This window comes from Poeciliopsis prolifica, unplaced genomic scaffold, assembly GCF_027474105.1.
Source record: "Poeciliopsis prolifica strain line A6 unplaced genomic scaffold, Auburn_PproV2 SCAFFOLD027, whole genome shotgun sequence".
Classification (NCBI taxonomy): domain Eukaryota; kingdom Metazoa; phylum Chordata; class Actinopteri; order Cyprinodontiformes; family Poeciliidae; genus Poeciliopsis; species Poeciliopsis prolifica.
In genome coordinates this window covers 5720001-5746216 of record NW_026562402.1, presented here as the reverse complement: position 1 = coordinate 5746216, position 26216 = coordinate 5720001, and the positions used below count along the sequence as shown (strand labels likewise).

At 40.5% G+C, this 26216-nt stretch overlaps 1 protein-coding gene across 2 annotated transcripts; it reads right to left on the bottom strand.

The window, feature by feature from the left end:
- Positions 1 to 455: 455 nt before the first annotated feature.
- gabrd (gamma-aminobutyric acid type A receptor subunit delta) lies at positions 456 to 24521 on the bottom strand. Of its 2 annotated transcripts, none has more exons than XM_055048498.1 (9): positions 24063 to 24521; positions 10987 to 11102; positions 6052 to 6119; positions 4708 to 4928; positions 4480 to 4562; positions 3700 to 3837; positions 3116 to 3271; positions 2019 to 2230; positions 456 to 1319 (listed from the first exon to the last, which is right to left on the bottom strand). In XM_055048498.1, the coding sequence occupies exons 1-9, from the start codon at positions 24128 to 24130 to the stop codon at positions 1086 to 1088; spliced, it is 1296 nt and encodes a 431-aa protein (XP_054904473.1). In that variant the 5' UTR covers positions 24131 to 24521; the 3' UTR covers positions 456 to 1085. The 2 variants fall into 2 exon arrangements, with proteins under 2 accessions (XP_054904473.1, XP_054904472.1); XM_055048497.1 differs by having other exon boundaries at positions 456 to 1409; positions 24063 to 24511.
- Between the last annotated feature and the right edge of the window lie 1695 nt (positions 24522 to 26216).

Below are 26216 nucleotides of genomic sequence, written 5' to 3'. Positions count from 1 at the left end.
CATCACACATACCTAGCTGCCACCTGAGCTGTGATTTTTTTTTTTAATTGCCATCTGTTTTGAGCATTCTGCATTATTGATCTAACAAGTCTGAAATTTTAGCCATTGACAATAATATTTACGTTAAAAAAGACACTGGATTGGCTTTCCAAGAATGTCACAATTGGCCCAGGACAAGTGGTGTTTTTTCCACCAAGAATTTCCTCAAATCAATTTCCCAGTTCCTTCAGTGGAAAGACGTGGATAAAAAGTGTGTAACAGAACAACTGTGACCTGCAATCATCTAAAAATGATTTATTCATGTTCCCAAAGAAGCAGTTTTTTGTTGAATTGTGCAAGTGTACATCTACCGGGCATGATTTTAATTTGTTTCTCAAATCACATCCGACAACAACTCCTTTAACATCCATGTGATTATCTGCAGCAAGGAGAGAGATTGAGACAGACGCACGTGATCGCGGTGGAACTTCTTTAATAACAAGGAAACAGGCAGAACTGGCAGGAGGAGATAAGACACTCCACACTGTGTCCTAAATGTGGAAATGAACTAAAAACGAAATGGGTGGAGGGACAGAGAATATAGAAAAAGGTGGGGGTTGGAGGTGGGGATGAGTTTTCAGCCATGCAGAATAGCAGTGCACCTCATCTTGTCGTCCTCTTGCCTTAGAGGTGTTTTGGTTGTTGGGATGGCAGAGGGCTCATGAAAGAGGGACAGGGAACTGTGATTGTTCTGAGGGGAACTTATGGTATTTAGTGGCGTTCATCTAGCAGGATGCAAATCTTAATGTGTACGTGAACCTCCAACGGGCAACTAAGTAACGTGCCTTTAAACTTTCCTTAGCTGTCTTGATAATGTAGCATATTTTTGTGTCCTTCTAACAGTTTAAACTCTTAACTACTCCCACTAGATGCCATATTTCTACATTCACAGGCTTTTACAGTTTGCACTTCCTTTCATTTGAAGTTTCTTTCTTGCTGAAGCCAGTGGTGGACGTCAGCTGCACAGTCTGCATTTAAATGTCACAACTCCAGCAGTCTCCTATGTACAGCTTCCGATGGCGGGCCCCCAACATTCTGCCACCTCCTCACATCGTGTACGCCACCCAGTAGATCACGTTCACCACAGCAAAAGTGAAAGGGAACACCGCCCTGGCGTAGATGTCGATGGTGTCTGCGTCAATGGGCTTGCAGACGCACTTGGAGCAACACTTTTTGTCCTCCTTGCTCTCCTCCGCTGGCCTCGATCGTCTCCTACTTGGCGCCGGCTCCTCCGTGGCGCCTTCCCTGGGGATTTCGCTGCCGGAGCGCTGCGTTCGGCCCTGGCGGTTGGAAATGACAACTCTCTGATTCATCCCGGTAACCGAGAGGGAAAACAGAACCATCGCCTGCTTGCCATTCTTCACTATCGACTGTAAAGAGAAGGGGAGATAGAGACTCAGTTTCTATAATAATTCTGTTGTTTTTCTTCTCGTTTTTGTTCTTTTTTTTTTTGACAAAATTTGTAATGAGCGGACGTAGCCCTTAACAATTTGCAATAACTGTTTTACATTTTTTTCTATTTATAGTAAATAGTCCTCTCTTTAAATTGGCTCAGTCTAATGGTTAATTATCGCAGCCTCTCCCATCGATTAGCTCAGTTTTGATGACGAGACACTTAGCAGGCGCCTCAAACTGTTTAATTTGGTTCTCTTATCATCTCAAATACAAGTAATCTGCATTCATAAGGAATTCCCACAAAGTGGTGTTTGCTATTCTGTGAGTACTGTAAGTCATCTGTGACAAAAGAAGCTGACAGTAAGATGAGAATCGTTGCTAATCTCTGTAGGGAAATCATCTATTTTCCAATTCTGTTCTGCAGAGATTCCTTGTCTTGCTGAAGGTCAGTGGGATGGATGCCTGTCAGCAGCGAGGTTAGCCGCCCGCCCCAGTCTGTGTTTGAAAGACGTGCTCATTACTGTCAAAACCCTCTGAAAGCAGGCATTGTTATCTTCCTCTGATGGGACAGAGTGTTTCCTTACCTCGGAGCTGAGCTTGTTTGCCTTCACCTTGGCCTTCTCTTTGAGCCGGTAGTCAGCGTTGTAGTGAGCGAAGGCGTATTCGATGAGGGCTGCAAACACAAACACGTAGCAGATCCAGAAGTAGACGTCCAGTGCCTTGATGGCTGACGCCCGAGGCAAGGAGGAGCGAGCGCTCACCATTAGGGTAGTCATAGTGAGAACGGTTGTGATCCCTGTTAGGAAAAAATAAAAAAATAATAATCAGACTTAGATTCAAAGCTAAGATGTTGTGTTTTCGAGGCACTGACCTGGAGAACAAGCTGTCCAAATGCATTAATACATAATGTAAAGCAAACTTTTTAAACTTTTTAAACTTCCCTAACTCTGTTATCCTCATTATGTTTGTGCTTTTCTGCAGGGGTGGAAGAAAATGTCCAGATCTTGTAAAGACATAATCCAAACTAGGTGCAGCTTCAGTCGGAGTCAAAGTGTCTACTCAGCGGCTTCAATGCCAAATTAATGGGACACTTTTTTTAAAATTTTTATTTTCAAAATACTTTGAAAATTGTCATTTTTCTTCCATTTGATACACCTAACTGATTGTATTAGGGTTTTGGCATGGAATCCAGATTAACCACATGCATCCATTACTGAGCAAAATTAGTACTTGCATTGTTGAATCTACATTGATTTAGATTCAACACGACCGTAACACACTGCCATAGCTTTTTATTGCTTTTTCTTTTTCTTAATCAATCAAATCACAGCATTTTTTATCTGCCTGCTGCCAATTACATCAATTTGAAAAGTCGTTCCAAATTATTTGTGTCAAAAAGTACTCACTGATCGCAGAGACCGCTGTTTATTAATACTTGAACAGTTTAGCTGATGAATTTCATCAATATGAGCTGCCCCGAAAGATGATCTGTAGCTCATGTTAAAAAATAAATAAATAGAACACACTTTTGTTTTTCATTTCTCTGGCTTGGGATAGCTGCAGATTAGTAGAACTATAAAACATGGAGTAAAAAAAAATGTCACGTGCACCAGCTGATGTTCCAGAAACAAACCGTAGCTCAAATCAACGCATAAAAGTTCAGATAGGCTTCTACACCGACCTAGAGTTACCCGAGCTGGGACTGCTGATTGGCTGATCCAAAAGGACACCCAAGACATTGCAACCAGCAGTATGGAAGGCATGTAGGACTGGATGATGTAGACACCTCTATTACGTCTCAGCTGGAAGCGGAGGCTGAGCCTTGGAAAGCGTCCCGCTGGGAAACAGAAAACAAAACACCCTCATTTAATTGCAGAACTGGAGGAATTAATTATCCATCGCGGAAAGTCTCTATTGTTCTTCACAGGCAGCAGGGCTGATAGGGAAGGCTTGTCTGCTGGCTGGAGCCCAGAGTCGGATAACTTGCAGTTGTCAGACATAAAGTGTTACAGACTGAATTTTCCTGGCAGAGACTCCTATCATTTTTTAAAATCTTCTTCAAAGCTCAGCAGGTCTGTATTCACTTATTCCTTCTATGCATTGATTATGACCACAGAGGTGAGTTTTGAAAAAAAAAAGAAAAAAATCTGACTTCTGACAGATTCTGCAGAGTTTTCAGACACAAGGAGTTAGCCAAAAACCAGGAATTCAAAAGGCCAGCTGTAACCTTGATGATGGAAAGAAATCGGGAGGAGAGCTGCTCACCGGATTTGAAGTTCATAATTTCTGTGACAAAGCGGTAGTCTGTGATGGTGAACTGGGAGAGCTCCAGTTTGTCCAGTCCATGAATGTGCCTCTGACTGTCCGACCAGTGATACACGATGTCCTCTGAGGAGTAACCATCTTGAACAAAAAGGAACACGTGGAAAGCAGGCATGAAATGTGACATTGTCTTTGCGTGAGGCAACACTTTTCCTAACACTGGTCTTTGAACAACATTCTTTAAGATAAACAAGAATTGTATCCATCCATCTTAATTTTTTTTTTCCATTTTTTCCATTACAGACACAATCTTCCATTGATTTTATGATTATTTTTTGTGTGATAGAATAACACAACGTTGTGCATGAAAGATATCCGTTATTTCCTGGCTTTTATTTTGGCAAACATTCTGAAAAATCCAGTGTGGATGTGGATTCAAGCCCCCTGAGAGAATATTTCACAGCACAATTTCAGTTGCGTTTTTTAGGGACACATCTTTAATCTGAAGTTTTTCCCCGTACTCTTTTGCAAAACAGCTAAAGCTGAATCTAATTTGAAGGATTGGATGGACAACAGTTTTGAAGTCTGACAAATTGTATTTAAGTTGATATTCAACTACAAATTAGCATTTATCTCAATTAGTTACTAAATACAAATGCATGCCACACTTTTTATAACATATAGCATTTTTCATTGTGTTAGTTTATCACCTGAAATCATAATGAATTACATAGAGGTTTGCATTTTTTTTTCCTTTGCAAGGACATGTGGACTTGAACTTACAGCTTTCTAAGTCCAGCATACACTCCTGTTCGTCCATGGGGTACTTGGTTAGGTCCATGTCACACGCTACTGTTGAAGTGATTCTAGGGACAAAGCAAAACATTTCATCATCCAAGTCGCAAACTACATGCTAGAAATCAAAGGTAGGAATTCAACAGGGAAGGCACAGTTCAGACTGAGAAATCAAAGAACCCTTTTTTTATTATTATTATTGTTGTTTTATTTTACCGGCTGCTGTACAGAATGACTCCGTTGGGCTGCAGACGGATCAGCTTGTTCTCCACTGTCACGTCGTGGAACCAGGCAGATTTGGCGTTGACGATGAACGTGTCGGGTAGCCACAGCTTGTCCACAAACCGGCTGTCCAGTCCCAGCGTCTTGTTGGTGTGATTGTAGGACAGGCGGTCGTCGTGCCAGCTCTGCCGCAAGAACACCGTCATGGTGTATTCCTACCAGCACAAACAGAACGATATGGGAGACGCTTTTTTTTTTTCTTTTTTTTTTGTTACGTCAACTTTGTGTTAAAAAAAAGGTAAGAAAAAAGCTAAATTATTAAAATGTGGGGTTTTACACATGTTTTAAATGTGATGTATTCCCCTTTGCCATGAGATATGCTTTAGCTTAGGACTAATCAAAAACCTAGATGAATTAAAAACTGAATGAAATTATTTATATACCTATATATAATTATTATTCCCCATATCACTGTATGTGTGTGTATTTAGACCTCTTTGAACAAGCCGTTTAAACTTTTCACAAGAGGAAAGCACAGATCAATAAAAATGAGTGAAGTAAATCATGAAAGTAAAGCAGCATGCTAAGAAAAAGAGAGAACATCCTTAAGTGGAACACAGTAATTATTAATGAAGCTCTGCTATTCTTGAGATGCCATAAGATGGGAAAAAAAAGACTTAGAGAAGTAGTTTTGGTTTGTTTTGGTACTTGACTGAATGCTCAAATGTATTATTGTGCAACTCTAGTGTGATCTCTGGGATTAATTATTCTTCTTATCTTTTTTCTGATTGTTTTCCAACCCAAGCGATGATCTTTTCAAACCCTTAAACATAAACATTTCTTGTACAAACCCACCTTAACGGTAAAAACTGAAAAATAACAATAAAAAAAATAGAGAAAAGGAAAATAATAAACCTGCATTACAAATAATGGTCATACCAAAACCTTAAGATGTATTTCAAAACATTTAACAAAAGGTGGCGGTTGCACATAGGAGCACGTTATGTATCAATTAAAGTAGATAACATCGTCTGTGTCTGTCTTTTGTTTTTAGAAGCTCCAGTAAAACTAACAGCTAATAAGAGGCCAAGAGGTCAAGAACAAACCATCCACAATGAATGTCGAGATGCAATTTTATGCTCTGTAATCAATGCACAGATGTGCACAAAAACTCCTCCAGTGCTTTTCCACAGAGTGGGACAGACAACAGGCACAGTTGATTAAGAAGAGGAAATATCTAGGAATAACTAGAAAACTTCTGGTCAAGGTGAAAACAGACGGTTTTTGTGGTTTTTTGAAAAGTTGGTGTGGAAAGATGGAAGATATTCTGTAGTTTACCATGTTGGCCTCAGAGATGTGATCAATGCTGGCCACTTCGATAGCCATGGCTACGTTCACCGGTGGACCTGCAGAGCAAAAAGTGAGAAAACAAGGCACACCCACCTCAATCACACACCCACACACACACCCTCTCTGCTCAGCCCAACTCCATCCGCTTCCTCACAGCCTCACTTCATTTACCCTCCCGCCCACCATCTTCCCGCATCTCGAGCGATCCTGCAGAGCACTAAAAATGTAGTATTATGCAGTTTAACCACGCTAAGCAGCGCATCACACTGTGGGCATTTACAAACAGCACGGAGCTCTCATGGATCTGCACAGAGTGAGCTTCAGACAACATTCATATCACAAACACACGTATACGCACACACCTACACACACACAAACACATGTGCGGCGTTGTGTTTTCACTAAACAGCTCGCCATATGATTAGTGTGGAGTGTGGCTCAGTGATCAGACGCTGGAGCGCGAAAGCTGCAGGGGGGGGGCTCACTGATGCAGAGCGCGAAGGCTGCTTACGTTGAACATTAAGGAATCATACAGTGCTTTTCCGCATCATTCAACACCTTCCCAAAGTCGTTTCTACAAAATTCTATTATCTGTCGGCCATAATACAGGAGTATCAGGAAGAAGTGATTTAATACAGCTTAATAGTATGGCAAAGTAACTAGGGGTAGTTGAGATAATGCAATAAATATTTTTTTTTTTATTGTAATTATTATAGTGTAAGATTCATGTTATGTAAGAGTAATTTGGTCTGAAGTGCTCAGCACAATAGCATATATATATATATATATATATATATATATATATATATAAAAATTCCCTTCTCACCCACCGCGGGTGGTTCTTATCCTCTGAGCTCGGGTCCTCTACCAGAGGCCTGGGAGCTTGAGGGTTCTGCGCAGTATCTTGGCTGTGCCAAGGACTGCACATTTCTGGACTGAGATGTCTGATGTTGTTCCTGGGATCTGTTGTAGCCACTGCTCCAGTTTGGGGGTTACTGCCCCGAGGGCCCCGATGACCACAGGCACCACTGTGGTCTTCACCTTCCAGGCCCTCTCCAGTTCCTCCCTGAGGCCCTGGTATTTCTCTAGTTTCTCGTGCTCCTTTTTCCTGATGTTGCAATCACTTGGTATTGCTACATCTACCACAACGGCTTTCCTCTGATGTTTATCCACTACGACAATGTCTGGTTGGTTCGCCATTACCATTTTGTCTGTCTGGATCTGGAAGTCCCACAGGATCTTAGCTCTGGCGTTCTCCACCACCTTTGGGGTGTTTCCCACTTTGATCTCGGGTTTCCAGTCCATATTCTGCACAGATGTTTCTGTACACTATGCCTGCCACTTGGTTATGTCGCTCCATGTACGCTTTCCCTGCCAGTATCTTGCACCCTGCTGTGATGTGCTGGACTGTCTCAGGGGCCTCCTTGCACAACCTACCTTGGGTCTTGTCTGGTGTGGTAGATCTGGGCCTCTATTGCTCTGGTGTTTAGGGCCTGTTCCTGGGCTGCCAGGATGAGGGCCTCTGTGCTGTCCTTGAGTCCAGCTTTTTCCAGCCATTGGTAGGATTTACTGATATCAGCCACTTGAGTTATTTGCTGGTGGTACATCCCATGTAGGGGTTTGTCCTCCCATGATGGTCTCTGGCACCTCAACCTCCGTTCCCTGTTGTCTGAGACATTCACTGAGCACATTGTCTGTTGAGGCTTTGTCCCTGATGTATTTATGGATCTTAGTTGTTTCGTCCTGGACAGTGGTTCTCACACTCACTAGTCCTCTGCCTCCTTCCTTGCGGCTCGTGTACAGTCTCAGGGTGCTGGATTTGGGATGGAACCCTCCATGCATTGTTAGTAGCTTTCTGGTCTTAATATCTGTGGCTTTTATCTCCTCCTTTGGCCAGCTAATTATTCCAGCAGGGTATCTGATTACTGGCAAGGCATAGCTGTTTATCGCACAGATTTTGTTCTTGCCATTGAGCTGGCTTCTCAGGACTTGCCTTATTCGTTGGAGGTATTTAGCTGTGGCTCCTTTCCTTGTGGCCTCATCGAGGTTGCCATTTGCTTGTGGTATACCTAGGTACTTGTAACTGTCCTCTATGTCTGCTATTGTTCCTTCTGGGAGACCCTTCTGTGTGGATGACCTTCCCCCTCTTTGTGACCAGCCGACCACATTTCTCTAGTCCGAATGACATCCCAATGTCCGTGCTGTAGATCCTGGTGGTGTGGATCAGTGAGTCGATGTCTCGCTCACACTTGGCGTACAGCTTGATGTCATCCATGTAGAGTAGGTGACTGATATTGGCCCCATTTTTGAGTCTGTATCCGTAGCCAGTCTTGTTGATAATTTGGCTGAGGGGGTTCAGGCCTATGCAGAACAGTAGCGGGGACAGAGCATCTCCTTGGTATATGCCACATTTGATGGACACTTGTGCAAGTGGTTTGCAGTTGGCTTCAAGGGTGGTTTTCCACAGCCTCATCGAGTTTGCAATGAAGGCTCTCAGAGTCCTGTTGATGTTATACATCTCTAAGCATTCAATGATCCAAGTATGCGGCATTGAGTCATAGGCTTTCTTGTAATCAATCCAAGCCATGCACAGGTTGGTGTGTCGGGTTTTGCAGTCTCGGGCAACTGTGCGGTCTACGAGTTGGTGTTTGGCTCCTCTGGTATTTACACCGATACCCTTCTGTGCCGTGCTCATGTGTTTATCCATGTGTTTGCTTATCTTGGCCGCTATGATGCCTGACATGAGCTTCCTCACACACACACACACACACACACATATATATATATATATATATATATATATATATATATATATATATATATATATATATATATATATATATATATATATGTGTGTGTGTGTGTGTGTGTGTGTGTGTATATATATAATATATATATATATATATATATATATATATATATATATATATATATATGTGTGTGTGTGTGTGTGTGTGTGTGTGTGTGAGTTTCACAACCTACACACAAACTTTATTTTTAATGATAAAAACTGAGATTGTTTATAAACACTTTTATAGCAGACATAAAAAAATATATATATAATAATCTATGTTAGTTGTGTATCTATATGACCTGAATATTACAGGTAGCGGCACTGACCTTTGTTGCTTAATGTGCTGCAAAGCCCGACAGTAATGGAGCCACTTTCATTGCTTTCATTGCATCTTTCTCGCTTTGCTCTTTTGTCATTTCAAACCTTTCGCTGTAGTTTTCATTGTCACCCTCCAGCTGCATTGCTGGGGCGGCTGATTGTTTCGTCTCTTCACAGCTTCATCTCTACATGTTCTGAGTGCAGAAAGGGTCTGACAATGTTTTCATGTGTCGGTTTGTACCCACATTAACAGAGAGTGATTTGAAGTATTTTTTTTTAATTCTGCTTGAAGATGAGTCACAGGAAATCCAGCTATGCAAGTCCAATAAATAATATCTACTTGAAGTGAAATCCTTTAAACTGTATGAGCAGAGAGCTTTTATGGCAACATTTCTGGGACTATGTAGAAAGAGATGTCTTTATCTATTGTTTAAAAAAATGAATATTCTGAGTAGAAGTGACTGGAAATCCTGACCCAAGCAGTAAATAACATTTGCTAATATCGGGATTTGCGTTGTGTTTAAAATGGCAGATATCTGCAAGCAACCACTCGAGTCCACTGTCGTTTCCTCCAGCTGAGCTCAGACTGAGTTGTTAGGGAACCAAAGATCGTGTGAGTTAGTGGATGCCACCAACCTTGCACACCTCATCATGAGAGGTTGAGCAGCTCAAGACCTTTCTCCGCCTACAGAGAATGCTGTGAGATTCTGCATCAGATTTCGGTGAATAACCCATATATTGAATATTCTATCAGATCTATTGTCTAATGATTTATTGTCCGGCTCTAGTTTAGAAGGTTTATGCAGGTTTCCCTTAAAACAGCTTCTGAAATGGAGGCAACACACATAAATAAAGACAGTTGGACAAATGAATAAATGTGATTCACAAATGTTTTGCAAAGAAAGGATTAGCACTCTTTTTCTTCTTTTTTGTTAAACTAAACTTTTGACTTAAATTACAGTCACTCAAAGCAATGCAACAGAATTGAGTAAATTGAAGATATCTGCTGAAGAATTTCTTTGTCAGCACTTCGTTTCCTGAACAGTTCAAAGACGGGTTTGCTTTCCAACACAAAATTGTTGCAAATGTCCTTTCAGGTGCAAAACATTACGAATTCCTTTCGTACTCATGTTTCCACTACAGACATGACTCCTCTCTCGGAGTGGAGTTGAATGAAGGGGGTCGGCAAGATTAACAGACATGATTCCTCCATGGTCAAGGCAGCCCTTGCATTTGGATTAACTTTTTGGTACATCAATGATCTCACATGAATATAAACGTGGAGACGGCATGCGGGTCTCCGCAGAGGTGCTGTGCACAGGACGGTGTGTGTGTGGTCCCGGCAGCTCTCCTTGCCCACACTTTCGACTCTCGGCTCAGCTGAGTTAAGCTGTGAGATTGAGAAATCTATCGTTGTGGTCGTTGGATGTTTCACATTTAGCAGCCATTCTTAGCAACGTCTCCAGAGGGGTTTGCGAAGCTCGTGCCATCCTCAACCCTTCCCACTGCTCTGCAGCTTGTCCTTGAGGGCCGTCATCCTCCATAATCCCTTTAGCAAAGCCTCTCATACCAAATGAATTTGTGTCCTTAACCGACAATTTGCCTTTTAGGAAAACTAAAGCAGGTATATTTGCATGAAGTAAATGGAGCTTTGCTTTAATGTGGAGCAAGAAAAATACCTAAAAGGAGGACACGGTTCAATCGGAAAGTCAAACGTCCGTGCTCTGTTGCTTGGGTTATGCTAAGGATGGCGGTAAATGTGAGGGGGTGAACTGCAACCCAACACCACAAGCCCTAGATCTCATACTCACCTCCTATCCCAGGGCGGAAATTTCTGGCATAGCCTTTCATTAAATCATCCAGGTTAGGTAACCAGGATATTTGAATGTCTGTACCTACATAGTCCCCAATGTCACTCAGCATGGCCCTGAAGAGACAAACAGCAAACACATCAGATTCAGATTGGAAAGAAAAAGGTCAAAATATCAGGTACATTCATGAAAACAGGTCAGAAATAAACACTTTCAGTCCTTAGTCAGGGCATCAATGACACTGAATATGTCACAAGAGGTGAGCGGATTCGGCCAACCCAGGAGGACGTCCAGCATTCAGCCTCCCTTTGAATGATCATTTGTTTGGGACTTGGGTGCAACCTGCAGATAGCTCTCCTCAACTCCAACAGGTTGAGGAAAGATAAACAAACAGCTGATAAAAGTAAAGCTAATTAGAAAGAACTACAGGAACATTTCACAATTAATTGCACTGAAGTTCAAGACATGAGTGGGCAGTAAAGGCAGCAAGCTGAAGAAGCAAAGGAAGGTCAAGGTTTAGTACTCCAAGAAATAGCGTGATGACAATAAAATGTTACTATAATGGTGAAAATATAATAAAATATATCAATTAATCTAATAAATCTGGACCATGCAAACAAAAAGTGGGTAAATATTTTTAAATTCCCCCAAAGTGGCTTAAGAAATCAAAAACACAGTGCAAATAAGGATTCTATTAGGCTAACAAACCCAGCACAACACGTTCACTTAAACATCAGTAGTTGCAACAAAAATACTAAAATATGAATGCATACGCAGGATTTTAAATGGAGCGACCCATAAGACTGAATGCAGCGCTCTGTCCAAATCTCCAAGTGTTTGAAGCTACTGGAGTTTGTGCATTATTGAACAAAACAAACAAAAACACACAAAGAATTTACACAGACATAAAAAATCTTTTGTCATTCAGAGCTGCAGAAGTGACAGAGACTCTGAGCGCTTATGGAGTGTGTTTTCGTGAAAGAGGTGATGCAACACGTATGTCGACCAAATGTGCCCTGGTTTTCAGCATTTCAAATCAATAAAGATCCTTTTTCCTCTGCATTTTATACCCTGCGCAGCCTTCAAACATAACTGGCTCAAAGAGTGCAAGATTGAAGGCTATTTAAGCCGATGCTTTCTCTCTCTCGTTCTCTCCTCGAGCGAAGCTGGAATAACCTCTTGTTTTTGACATTTTCTGTCTTTGATGAAGTTTAGCATGAATATTCTCATTCCGATAGAAAACCAAACATCAGACTAAAAGTTGTTGGAAAGGACAACTTCACCATAAGTATAGATTTTTTTTTGTAATATTTGCACAGCAATTTTGACTCTGTTCTGATGTAAATGTGTGTGTTTCATTAAAAGAGCATGCAGCATTGATGTGGACAATCTGAATCTCCACTCTGCGTTTCGGGACTCGGAGGCTTCTACAATGCATGAATTCATGAAGACATAAAAAAATTGTAAAATACATTTTTCTGTCACCTAGACCCTAATATCATCACCTTCCTAAAATAATGGGCTAAGTCTTTTTTGTTTCAAATAAGAAAGATCACCTTACTTTCCAAAGATATTTTAGTCAAAAAATTATCACTTTTGGCAAAAAATGTGATAATTTTAGAAAGGTGACAATATGTTTTTTAGGCAAGGTTCTAAATAGTAGCAGAAAATTATTTTAAAAAATATTGCAGCTGCTTTTAGTCTCATTCTGTAATAGGAATTAATGTAATCATTACATAAAAACTGAAAAACAGTCAAAATATGCACTAAATATTGCATCTTTATCGAAAAGCATTAGTTTGCTTTTCATCACTTTTCCCAAAGTCACAAAGAGCTATTGCAAAATGTCCTAAGATCCACTGCTGGGTCCAAAGATCCCAGTTGGAGAACCCTGCTGCAGATGTTACATCCTAAAAGAATTGTGAAAATCAGTGAATCAGGACATTATGCTGTTCTACAAACACAAGTGGGTTCAATTTTCAGCAGACATTGCAGCAGACTTCTGTAGCTTAGCAAAGCAATAAAGCATTGAAATATTTAACTGAACTGCATCGTGGGGGGAAAAAATTATATCAGGATTTGTGTCAGCACTGATCTTTTGAAACAACACAGGTAACTGAATTTATATCCAAAAATCCCATTCATTAAAACTCGATTGATGTCTCTGTCTTTTCTCACTGGGTACATGTGTCCGTGCTGAGGCTGCTGCAGAAACTCACATTATCATGAACACAAGCTGTGCCCCACACATTTTACCTCCTCCTCAAATGAACCAGAAAGGGACTAAGAGTGAAATTAACATTTTTAAATGGTTAAAGAGCCCCGCCCCCATTTGAGGCCCACGTAGGCACACAGATCTAACAGAGCTGCCAGCATTTCACGTTCACATCTCAAAGCCACTAGGTGGCAGGTTTGTACTCCAAAAGACCAAGAGAGGAATGCATTAAGAACACACTCGCTTTCTCTCTGACTGTACTGTTATCACTTATATAAACACTGAGTTGAGGAATCACATTATACACACAATCCTGTCTTTTCAATGCAAGCAGCCAGCAGCAGTGGACTAAACCAATGCAGTGAATACAAGTTTCCCTGACATTTAAAGCCACAAAGGCCAGTCCTTGCATTGTCTTAAAAATAGGCCCCACAGGGGGCGCTTTATCAAAGGTGATCTTATTGACAAACAGTGAGAAGCCATTTGGTGACCTTTAAAATAGCAGTGGACATTTTTAGGGAAGGTGAGAGAAGCATAAAGCAGCACATAGGGGAGCTAAGCACCACAGAAAACCCGCAATAAAATGGAAGCAATGTGGAAAAATACAGTATTTTTGTCTTGTCAGATTTTTCTCTGAGGCTTCACTCTGTAGTACCAGATATTTATAGCCTGGCAATCAGAGTAAAAACAGGAGCACTCAGGAGCTAATTAATCACTCTGTGACTCCTGTTTTTTTTTTGGTTTTTTTTTTCACTAATTGGTTGCTTCTAAATCAAGAAATTAAGAGCTTTTTTTTTCAAGAAATTTTCTACATGCCAAGGTCAAACATACCTCTAGGAAAAAAAAAAAGACACCGGGCACTAGAAGCATGTGGACAAGTGTGTGTGTGTGCTTCTAAGAGACAAAACCTATTGTGACTCCCAGAATGTCGCTGAAATTTGCCGCACTGCAATTGGAAAACAATATGTTTATTTACTAGAACGTTAGCGTTCTAGTAAAGCCGTTTATTTCCGGCGCTCATCAACTTGACAGTGTTTTATGAGGAATTCATGTGATAATGACACAACGGAGGTCATGATTGTGAAGTGGAAGAAACTTCTGATGCAGCTTTCAAACATTTTAACAAGTAGAAATCTTAAAAGTGCGGTATGCATTTAGATTAAACGTCCCTGTGAGTGAATATGTTGTAGAGCACACTTTCCCTGAATTACAGTTCCACATCGAAGCACAGAAATATTTGTTATGCATCATTTGTGAGTATTCCTCTAGTCTAGACTGACATGGAATTGAAATGTAATCTGGTATAAAGGGCTGTACGATCAGCATGCAACGATTCCAGCCTGGTCACTTCTATGAAAACCTTTTTCTTGCCTCCGACAGAAAACATCAGACAGAAAACAAACGCACTGGACAACTTCACCATTTGTATCTTTCTTTTTATTAGGTAAATACTGAAAGCTCTGTTGTAATCTATTACATAAAATATTAAGAATGGTAAATACTGAAGTTTGTGTTTGGTCTCATTGAAACATGACGTAGCATGAAAAAGCGTAAGGAGAGTGAATCCTTGAAGAGGACTTACAAGTTTCTATGCGGCTTACATTTAGTGGACTCTAATAAGCACTGAGACTGACGCACTTTATAGAAAGGATCAGAGCATCAGATCCTCAACAAGACCAGAAACTGTTAGACTCAATAAGTGTTCACTTAAACCTGATATTTGAACATTTATTCACTAATTACATCCCACTTAAATATCATTTATGCTGGCATCTGGATATGTTTGCTGTTGTTGAAAAAATTGTTTGTCTTCACACACATTTTGAATATATATATATTTTTAAATTAGCCTACCCTGTCACACCAGATTTGGACCAGATTAGCTATTTTTTTGTGTGAAGAATTTTTTGGGCACTTGTGGCCTTTATGAGATAGTAATCTGTCAGGAAGGGAGTCGAACTCGGTGAGGCCGCATTAAGGTCTGCAGCCTCCGCAGCTCTAAATACTACAGAGGCAAATCGTAACCTATCGTGAGAAATTAGCTATTTATTGAAATGTCATGCACAATATTGATTTAATTAAAGATTTATTTCTCAAATTTTTAGTCTGCTGTTTTCTGTGAGAAAGAAAGTGTGAAGTTTTCAGCCTTGATATCCTGAAAGATAATAAAACGTCGGTGTTTTCTGCTACGAGGCACACGCAGATTGCAAGTATGATTGCTTTTGAGGCTCATTAAATATTTGAATCTCTTCACCAACAAACAGTGGCGAATGTTCAGTTGCAGATGCTCCTGCGTTTTTATTTTATTTTCATTAAGTGTCTCGCTCCCATCTCGAAGCGCCGTCTGTTTACGAGCATTGAACAGACCGGTGGGGTGACACGGGGGGTGGGGGCGGAGTGGCAGCCTCTCTCAAATTTATGGAGTCTGCTTGGGAACGTAAAGTGCCTCACGCACTGGTGAGCTAATTAGTTTTATATACTGGCAGTTACGTAGCTGAACACGAGTGGAGTGTCAGTCCCCCTATAATTACTGCCCCCCCAATTGCACCAAAACATAAATTAAAGAAGGGGTTCTTGCACTGCACCAGCGTCACAATTTATTGTGTGATCTTTTTTTTTTTTTTTGTGAGCTTTTGTAGTTGTAGTTGTGTGGTGGGAAAAAAATGAGGGCATCCTATTAAATATTTAGTGTCTAACTGAGGAATGTTGCCATATTGATGCAATCTCTATTTTTCACCTCTGAAATAGAAAGTAATTCGATCGTAGATACAACTAATCACATTTTAATCAAAAACTAAATATTGACAAAATAAGCAACATCTTCCATTCAAAAACTCTTTTGCTAAAAGGATATGTATTGTTCTTAATCTTTTATTTCAGTTATTCAACCATCAGATTGATGCAAATTGCCATTATGTCCAATCAGCTTTCAAGAGTTTCAGGAACCCTTGATTATTTATGTAACTTCTTTCAAAAAAATTCTTCTTCACACATGTGGAGAGTGTGCAGGCGTTAGCGTTGGGGACGGACGTTGTTGCTTGCTGAAATGTGTTTAGCATTGCGCTACTGTTTTAGGCTTTTCACTGATTGACCAACTCCTCTTAGCACAACTTGAAGATAACAATAGTCTTTTCCAGTGTCCCATCAGATTGCTTTTTGAAGCAAAACCTAACTTACATTGTGCCAAGAGTGGCGGCTTTGTCACCCATAGCTCGTTGTGCTTCAGACTTACAGACGGACCAGAAACACGTAAAATACGATGACTCCAAAACCTTTTTATGTAAACAGAAAATAGTGTTTAAATGTGTTTAAATCTACATAATTAGGCAAAATCAACATGTTAAAGTTTTGTCCCTACTTTTCTTCCCTTTTATCATGTAATATAGACATTTTATGCTCTTAAAGGTTACAGTGAGGTTTATAAAGACTGTAAGTAATACATGTTCTGGAACATGTTTCAAATGTCACATGTCTCAAGAACTAGACCAACATTAGGAAACGTGTAATTTATGGTGAAAGGAGGGAAATATGGCAGTGGCAGGATCATGCTATGAGTAGTTGGGTGAGGTGGACGGATTTCAACACAGGACAGTGAACATGCAGCCAGAGCTGCAAATCAAAATGCTCAGATTCAAACAAAACTGTATTTCTCTCTTAGACTTGTCAATTTGTGCTACAATTTTAAACAAAGCCGAGAGTCGTCTCGGTTTTTGGTCATCGGTCACATTGTCCACTGTGAGGGAGATATAGCTTTTAAAAAAAAAAAGAAAAAGAGGACAAACTGTCCTATTTGTTTTGGGGGCATGCCGTGAAATACTTCTAAGAGTTGCTGAAAAAACCATCAGTTATTTCCCGTCCACTTCACATTTACTGTTTGCACTACTCTGCATCGCCGAGTCACATAAAACTCCAAACGAAATGGTTGCAACGTGACAAAATGTTAAAAAAATAAAATAAAAAACAGCAATGTAGAGACATCTTCACCTGAGCAGATGTTTCTATTTACGGTTAAAAGAAGTCGTGTGCTAAATATGCATTTGGGTAGGTTGTCGGATGTACATGCACAGAGAACATAAGTATGAATAAATTACTCTAACTACATGTTTCCAAAGAAATTTTGTCTACATGCTATGGACTTTCCGGAGCCACGCTGACTCAGCAGTTTGGAGACGAGGATGCTCTGAGTTCGGCCTTGCATGATCCAAGCCTCCAAGTTCTGCCTCTCCCTGATTTTTACTCAGTCTGCTTTTTCCCTGGCAGTTTTGCAGTAATTAAAGTGTGTATTAATGTCGTGCACAACTGTACACACACTGACCGTATTACTTTTTGCCAAGAGATCCATCGACGTTTTCAAGCGGATCGACCGAAGACGCGCATTTTTTTAATGCCTATCTTGTTGATGCCTCAGCAAAATACAGTAAAATAAAAATGCAGTCTAACATTAGTAAATACATTTCAAGTTTTTCTTTGTCTTTCCCCCTCGCTGGTATTTCTGGCTTGGGGAGTCTGTTTGTTTGTGTCCTTTCCCTCTCACCCCACAGCTGCTTAGTGCAGATGGTCGTCCTTCCTGGAGTTTCATTATGACAGGGACAATGGATGATGCATAAACTCTGGACCCATTAATAAAATATTCTTTTCCACTTATTTCTACACAACAAGTCTGCAACCTGCAGCTGCAGATCTCCATTTGACTCTTTTCACCAACTCTTAATAATTTTGTTCAAAGCCGATCATAACTTTTTCTCTATGGAATTAATAACATAAACATTTTTTTTTTTAGTTTGAATCATTTATTTTTTTTCATAAGACTGCATACAAGGGTTTCTTCATTTTCCATAAATATGGGAATTTCTGATCAATAAAACATAATTTTTATTTAGTTTTATTCAAAGGGATTTACTTTTTTTTAACTACAAAAAACAACAGAAAATATGGTCTCTTAAATCTTGGATAATTATTATGACCCGCCTTACTCCGCTATATTCTGCTGAAATAAACAACCTGTTTTGCCAATTACTGGCCATAAACTGACTGGAAAAAGCCAAGGGTGTCGCTAACTGCAGAATAGCGCAAAACCCGTTTAGATGCAACTAGAACCATGCGCCATGCGATCACCTGGTGACCTGTCCGAGGCGTAACCCTCCTAACGACTGTTGGAGATAAATGTCAGCCCAGCCGTGGCCCAAAATGCGGAGGGCTTCCTACCGGCTTGGGAAACTGAGACACCTCAATTTACACAGGCCGGGTTTGTAAATGCGAATGTTACATGTTGAGCTACAATGTAATAATGTAAAAGTTATAGTGAGTTCTATTTTAATTGTCATTTCACCTTTTCTGCTGCATGTGTTTGAGGCAGCACATTTTTACTATTTGCATTGAGATCAACTAATAACCATTTTTTATGTACTTACCTGAGGAAATATAAGTTACATTTTGCAGCGGCTCACCACACAGGGTGATACGGCTCCATGCTGGGGACGTCGCCCCGCAAGTGACCCGGTGTTCATGTGCAGTTTGTGCCGGGTTCAGTGTAAAAACTCTGAGAAAATACTGTGCAGGGTGTATTATGAAACTGAAGTTGGAGTCAGGTTTTCAAACATCCTACTGGGTAACAAATTAAAGGTGCATTTTACAGTTTTTCTGGAATCTGGGCTACACTTGGTCATCTCAAATTCAGAATCTAAAATGATCAGGTCCAACTTGATCTGGATCATTTTTCATGAAATGATTTTCTAAAACACAATTTTTGTGATCTCGGTTTCCCCAAACTATTCTGCTTGGTCTTAATGCGAAAACAAGTTTTTCACATGATTGGGCTGCAACAGAGATTCTGTTGGAATCTAGATCAATTCGTGCCGCAGGCCTCACATGCAGCCAGCTAATGTTCTGTGGCTTTTAAAGAAACTAAAGAGCCAGATCCCATTTAAATTGAATTTCATTCAGTAAGTAAAGAGGCAAAATACATGTGATCATTTCAGTGGCGATGTAGCAGATTTCACCGTAGAAAGCACATCAAATGTCTTCCTTTGCCAAATCTCATAAAGCTGAATCCATTTCGGCTTTGAATAAATAATTTACCATTGTCACCTCTTCTTCCACATTTCAGGAAATCAACCCTGCAGGGATATTTAGGGGTTAGGATGAGAGGGGGTGCAAATTAAAACTGCTGGCCTTGTCAAATTAAGATAATTTCCCTACGCAAACTCACAGCCTTTTTTACGACCTAAAAGAGAACTTGATAGACTTTCTGCATTTTACATTATGCCAAATAAAATAATTAGCATGCATTTAGTCGCTCAGAAGCCACCGGTGCACACAAAACAAATTACTCCTGTAAACTGTTTCCCATTTTAAGTGTGATGCGTTGGCTTCGTTTGAGTGGGAGACTTTCAGAGGCACTGAGACGTGGCTGTACCAACTCACCCTGAAGCCTTCGCAGTGATCGGGGCTTTGTACAGGCAGTTCATGCAGACAGAGCAACACGAGCAAATCCCCGTGTTATTGGGAAGTGTTCTCTCTGGTATGGTGGCAGGGATTTATCTGCTGACTCAGCCTCTCATACAGATTAGCCAGGACAGGAGAGTCACCTAGGTGCATGTTTAAAGGACAAGTTTGACAGACCAGGATGATCAACACTAAATGGCTCGGATAAAAGCCTCTGGAATCACATCCTGCGGCCAAGTTTCATGTACGACAAGCGCATGAAAGCAAAGCACACGTTTCCTTGCTTGCTTCTCTCTGGTTTTGATGAGAAATTAAGTGCAATGTCATTAACAATGTGTCAGAAGGCTCCATAAGGACAAAACCTCCAAATACAAGACCATTTGGGAAACATCTAAATATGTAACATCCAAATGTGGAGGCAAGTTTATTGGTCGAGTAAAAGAAACTGAGGAAAAATGAAAAAATGAAATATTATGGAACAGCCAGCAGTTCCCAGTCTATTCTGTATAACATCTTAGTGCCATGACACATATATAGTAAAATTACAGACTCATTTTGTTCTAATGCCACATTTTGATGCAGCCATAATTAGCTGTTTTACATTAAGATCAATCATAATTCATTATGGAGAAGAAAAACTTCAGCACAAATCAATAGCTAGACAATTTGGTGCATCAACAGGATAAAGAGCCAATAAAGAGTTGTTGAGAGTGAGCGCTGTACAACTTTTTGACACGTATTTGCTTCTGTAATTTAGATTCTGTATGGATTAGAAGATTTGCAATAAATTCCATCTTTTGTACTCAATCCTGTTTTTTTTTTTTTTTTTTGTTGGCTCTGGTGACCTTCATTCAAAAGTGGTCAGACAGACAAGTGGGCGAAAAGAGAAGGGGAAGACACGCGGCAAGTGTCACCGGGTCGGGACTCGAACCTCATTGGCCCTCGGCCTTGGTGGGCTGCGCTCTGGTGCCACTACAGCACCCCCTGTTTTATCACATACGTCATTAAAGCTCTGAATAAAAATGTACTTTATGCCATGAATATCTGTTAAGTTCTCACACTATTCATTTCAGCACTGCAATCATGTTTCTGTGTGCTAAATGGCGTCGGGTGCACGTCTGTCCTGCTTAAAGTTTAGATCCAGTCTTAGTGCTGAGCTACCAGCTTCAATCGGCCCACTTATTAAAGGAATGCAGACCCAACACTTTGAATTACTACTGCACACCAGAGCTCCAGTAGATAAACTCCTCAGAGAAAACTATGTTTTTCTGCAACTACAGCTAATAAGGATAGAAAGTTGGGGATAGTGGTGTTATACTCTGAAAGTTGGAACATGGGAGTTTCAAAGATTTTGTGTTTCATTTCTTGGTTTGCTTTCTTATCTATCAAGCACAGCTGTAAGCAACAATCATCATTAAAATCTCTCCTGTTTAATGTTGCACTGTTTGACATGGGAGAATAATGCATCCTAATAAAATTACTAATTGTTCCCAAAGCACACAAAAAACACTATTACCATTTCAGTTCAGTTCGCACTTGTGCAAGTTTGAGAGAAGATAGCAGAAAGATGACGGGATTACTTCATAAGTGTGACTGAAATCAGTTCTGAGCAGGCTTCCTTTCTTCTCTATCTGGCCAAGTTCTGCGTGTGAGTATCTCCACGGAGTTAGCTCAGTATTTTCCATGCAAGAACAAAACAAATCCATTGTGCTGAGAGCTATTGAGTTCTTTTAGAGAAGTGAGTAAATACCAGGAGTTTCTCTGTTTTCAAACTGTTCTCTGGATTCCCAGCTTGTGTGTAGCTCTGTGGTGAAGTTGGGATTCTCATGGAGTTTGTTAGCAAAAAAAATTAGCCACATGGTGATGGCGTCTTGCTTTATTGAGGTAAAATTGGCTACAAAGCCAAAGCTAGCAAAATTACTAAGGATAGTATGCAGATTGTTTGAAGCACGTTGGCCTACTGTTACATACTCAGTTTTAGCTTTCATTAGCATATAAGCTAAACTGCTAACCACAGTTTCATTCATTCAGTTATTTTATTTTGGTAAACTGTCCACATCACCAGAAACAACAAAGAAATAACAATAAACAATAAATAACCCACAATTTACCAAAAAAAGGAATAGGCTGAAGCAAAATATTTCCACCTCAGTCAGATTTGATGCAGAACATTTTTGTTTTTTAAGCCTCGTCACAGATTCCAAAATAGATTTAGATATGGACTTTGACTGGGCCATTCAAGTACATTAATAGGCTCAAATCTGTACTAATTGATACTAGATCTGGGTTTGTGTTAGACTCTGCCGCAGACCCATGCTTTTCTAACAGGCTTTTCTTCCAGGATTGTTCAATAGTTAGACCCATTCATCTTCCCGTCTACTATGACCAGCTGTCCTGTTACCTGCCCCCGGGCATGACGCTGCCACCGCCATGTTCCATTGACAAGATTGTGTGAGGACAGGACACAGTGTTAGTTGGCTTCCACACATAGCAGGTTGCATCAGCTAAAACCTGTCATTTTGGTTTTACTTGACCAGATCACTTTCTTCTACATGGTTGCTGTGCCTCATATGGTTTTCTTTCAATAGATTTTCCCACGTGAGCAACTCCACTAGAGTTACTATGAGCTTCTTGGCTGCTTCTCTGACGAAGTCTTCCTATGCCTGTCAAATAAGGGGAATGGTCATGTCTTGGTAGGTATGCTGTTAATCATTTTCCATTGTCAAATATTCAAAACCCTACGGTATTTTTTATAACATAGCTCTGTTTTAGACATCTCCACAACGTTATCGTGTATACCAACTTCCTTTGTCATCTGTAATGTTTTCCAACACTCATCTGATGACTTCACAGGACATTTGTGTTGGGGTCACATTCCAAATCATAGTACTTTCAAAGGCCAATTGGTTGGAGCTGGTTTTATTTAGGGGTATCAGAATAAAGGAGGGGTGACGATGAATCCACGTCACCCTTTTCATTTGTTTTATCTGTTAAACACTTTCAAAACCCAGTGTCATTTCCCCCTTCCATTTCATAATTGTGTGCTACTTTGTGTTGGTCTGCTAAGTTGAATAAATCTCAATAACACATAAAAAGTCTGTGGATGTAATGTGTCAAAGTGGAATCTGGGAGTGTTTTTGCCAGGCACTCTAGGTGAAGGCAGTGTTCATTACAGCGACGCAGAAGAGACACCTCAGCTGGAGAGAAAAGCTGTGAAAGTCACGCAACACCAAAGGTGGTTAGGAATAACTTAGCTAAGCAACAAATAGTGAAATAGATAAACGAGGAGCTCAAAGGAGAATCTGAGTAATTCTGGTCCGAGTGAGACGGAGGGGGAAACAAAGCTACTTTCATCTACAGAAAGCGGAATGACAATATGTGTAAACGTGTGTGTGTGTGTGTGGGTGTGTGTGTGTGTGTGTGTGTGTGTGTGTGTGTGTGTGTGTGTGTGTGTGTGTGTGTGTGTGTGTGTGTGTGTCTTAAAGAGAGAGAGACAGAGAGAAAGAAAGAGAAGGCTGACACATAATGAGGCGCCAAGGAAAAAAAAAAGGCAACGCTGCATTGTGTCAAGAGCTAAATAATAACAACAGCAGTGGTGACTGGAGGCAGGAAAATCCAATTACAGCAGTGGTTACTCCCTCTGCTGGTGGAGGAGCCAGAAGGGAAAACAGCAGAGATTTGCCCCAACTCTCACCCACAGCGAAGCTTTGGAGTCACTTTTTGTCCTTTTTACACTGGAGGCACCCAGGAGCATGAGACTCAGAGGAGCCTGATTATATGTGGGTTGAAGAGTGGAGAATATTCCTATAAAGGTACATTTCTAAAAGGACTAAAATGCCTGATTTTGCTTAGATGCACAGATTAGGAGAACGTCAATTTCTGAAAGTGATTTAATTTGGTGAAAGCCAGCGGTTTACGCTTTACAGCTTCGACGTAAAATGACCGTTTAGTGGGCTAGTCCTGGTTTTTATTTCAAAACATCATCCTTTTTTTCCCTTCTTAACTCCTAAAACATGAGCCTCCAAATGTTTCCCTACTGAGGAATGCCTGGACAGGGAGGCCTCCCTTCATCCCTTGTATCTCTGGACTGTTAGACATCATGTTCCTTTCCTGACCAGGCCTTGGAGCCTGGAGCTGCTGTTACCTGCTGCACACAGAAACCACCCACTCACCTGCTACACACCACTATTTAAAAAGGGGAAACATGTGCATTATGTAAACATTACAATAGATCAGCCATCTGGATGTGAAGAGTCTCGGTGCTCTATTCTGCCACAGTTTGACAAGCTCTAGTTTTATATTAGTTCATACCTTTGATCTCGACCTGTTTCTATGAAGAAGAAAAAAAACGAAGAAATAACAAAAATGCTTGCAAACAAGAACGGGACACCTGCAAGAAAGGCGAAAACAGTCTCACCTGGTGAACATGTCCGATCCGAAGAAGAGCACAGCGAGACCGGACAGCAGGAAAGTTTGGACCTCCATTCCAAGCCCCCCTTAGAATAAACCCAAATCTGCTTAAAAATAAAGTTTCCCTTGTCGGAAGCCGAAGAGTTTTAATCGAAACGTTGTTTTTTTTTTTATTACTGTTATTATTTCAGTGCGCTCTCCTCGTTGTCCGGCGCAGCGGAGAACAAAGTAAAGTCTGGAGCCGTTGATGATGATGATGATGATGATGATGATGATGATGGTGATGAAGGTGGTGGTGGGTTGGACCCCATCCTGGAATCCCCACCTGATCTTCCCCGAGTTCACCGAAGCAGAGCGCGCAAGAGGAATAGCGAAGAAATCTCTCGGTCCGAGCGGAGCGCACTGACGAGCCGAGCTGCTGCCGCCTGTCATCCAGAGAGAGAGAGAAACAGAGAGAGAGAGAAACAGAGAGAGAGAGAAACAGAGAGAGAGAGAAACAGAGAGAGAGAGAGAAACAGAGAGAGAGAGAAACAGAGAGAGAGAGAGAAACAGAGAGAGAGAGAAACAGAGAGAGAGAGAAACAGAGAGAGAGAAACAGAGAGAGAGAGAAACAGAGAGAGAGAGATGCAGTGGGAAACTCTCTCATTCTTTCTTGCTTGGCCGCTAAACATCACAGACAATCCGTGGGCACAAGGACATCCATGATGTGAATCCCACCACATAAAGACCCTTTAAAAGCCTTCAAAAGAATTAACAGAACTAACCACAGCTATCAACTTTTAGATCGAGCGTCTGTTTTTGTGCGGAAGTGAATCCAACGCAGGATTTCCGTCGTGGTTCGTGTTTTGCCAAAAGACCCTCTGAAAACCAGTGAAGTCAAAGCCTCAATGATGCAAAGCAATCGAGCAAAGGTTCTGCAAGCAGTTGGCTCTCAGGATCACATCATGAGAAAGAAAAAAGATCATTTTAAAATTTCATGTTATTAAAGCTTGGGGGATTTGAAAGCTGCCCATGTTTAGAAAATGTTGTCAGAGTGAGAATAGCCTCTAAGTATATTTCTTCGTCTCTCAGCATTGATGTAGAAAATGTACATTTTCTTGCTGGACCCCTTTAAGCCAAAATAAATAACAGTTACTTTTGATAAATAAGGTGAACAGCTTTCCAGACCTATTTGTGCTCCACACCACAGGGAGGTCTGGAGCATGACCTATCTGTGGTCGTTTTTAGATATATTGCATGATTCCTGGGTGTCGTGCAATTCAGTTCTAAAGCACAGAAAACATCAGTTTTGACAGACAATATTAAAACACCGATCAAAGCCCCTAGTTTCACCAGATTTATGGTAATCTCAGAGGATGTGATCAAAGATTACATGTCAGTACAGTAAAAAAAAAAAAAAAAAAAAGAAAAAAAAGGACACCCCAGACAGCATTAAGGGAAATCACATTAAACGATAGGAGGTTAGGATCAAGCTCGCACTGTGTCTAAAGCTGGAGATCTTCGTGGCTCAACTTTGCAAACTCTCTCTCCTCACCCTAATTCTGTCTTCACCCAACAAAAAATAAATAAAAGCAATTTTAAATCTTAAAAGTGGGATGTGATGTGTATTTATTGTAAAAACGAACACACACACACAAAAAAATAAACACTTGCAAACTAACATCAATAAATGCTGGAGTGAAACATGCTTGCACAAATGATCCAAATGGACACTGGATAAACCCAATGCGCTGTATGTCTTGCAACATTTGGTGAGTCACACTGTAAATACACAGCTGCTTTTACAAGCTAGTGGAGAATAGCTTTGTGGGTTTTTTTTGTTTTGTTTTTTTGTTGTTTTTTTTTTTAGTTTGACATAGTGACAGGAACTGACTATGATTCAGCTTAAACCTTCAGAAGTTAAAATTTCAACAACATGTCTTCTTCAAACTAATATTACATGTCACACATTTGACTTTTTGCACGGGAGTTGCAATAGAAATTTCGTTGAATCCTGTTCAATGACAATGAATACAATCTATTCTATTCTATTCTATTTCAATCAAAAACATCTTAACAGTTACATGTTAACATAGGATCTTCTTTGACATCATCTGCAAAATTCTTGCATCCATTGAACTTGTGAGTTTGTGGAAAGTTTCTGCTTGAATTTCTTTGTAGG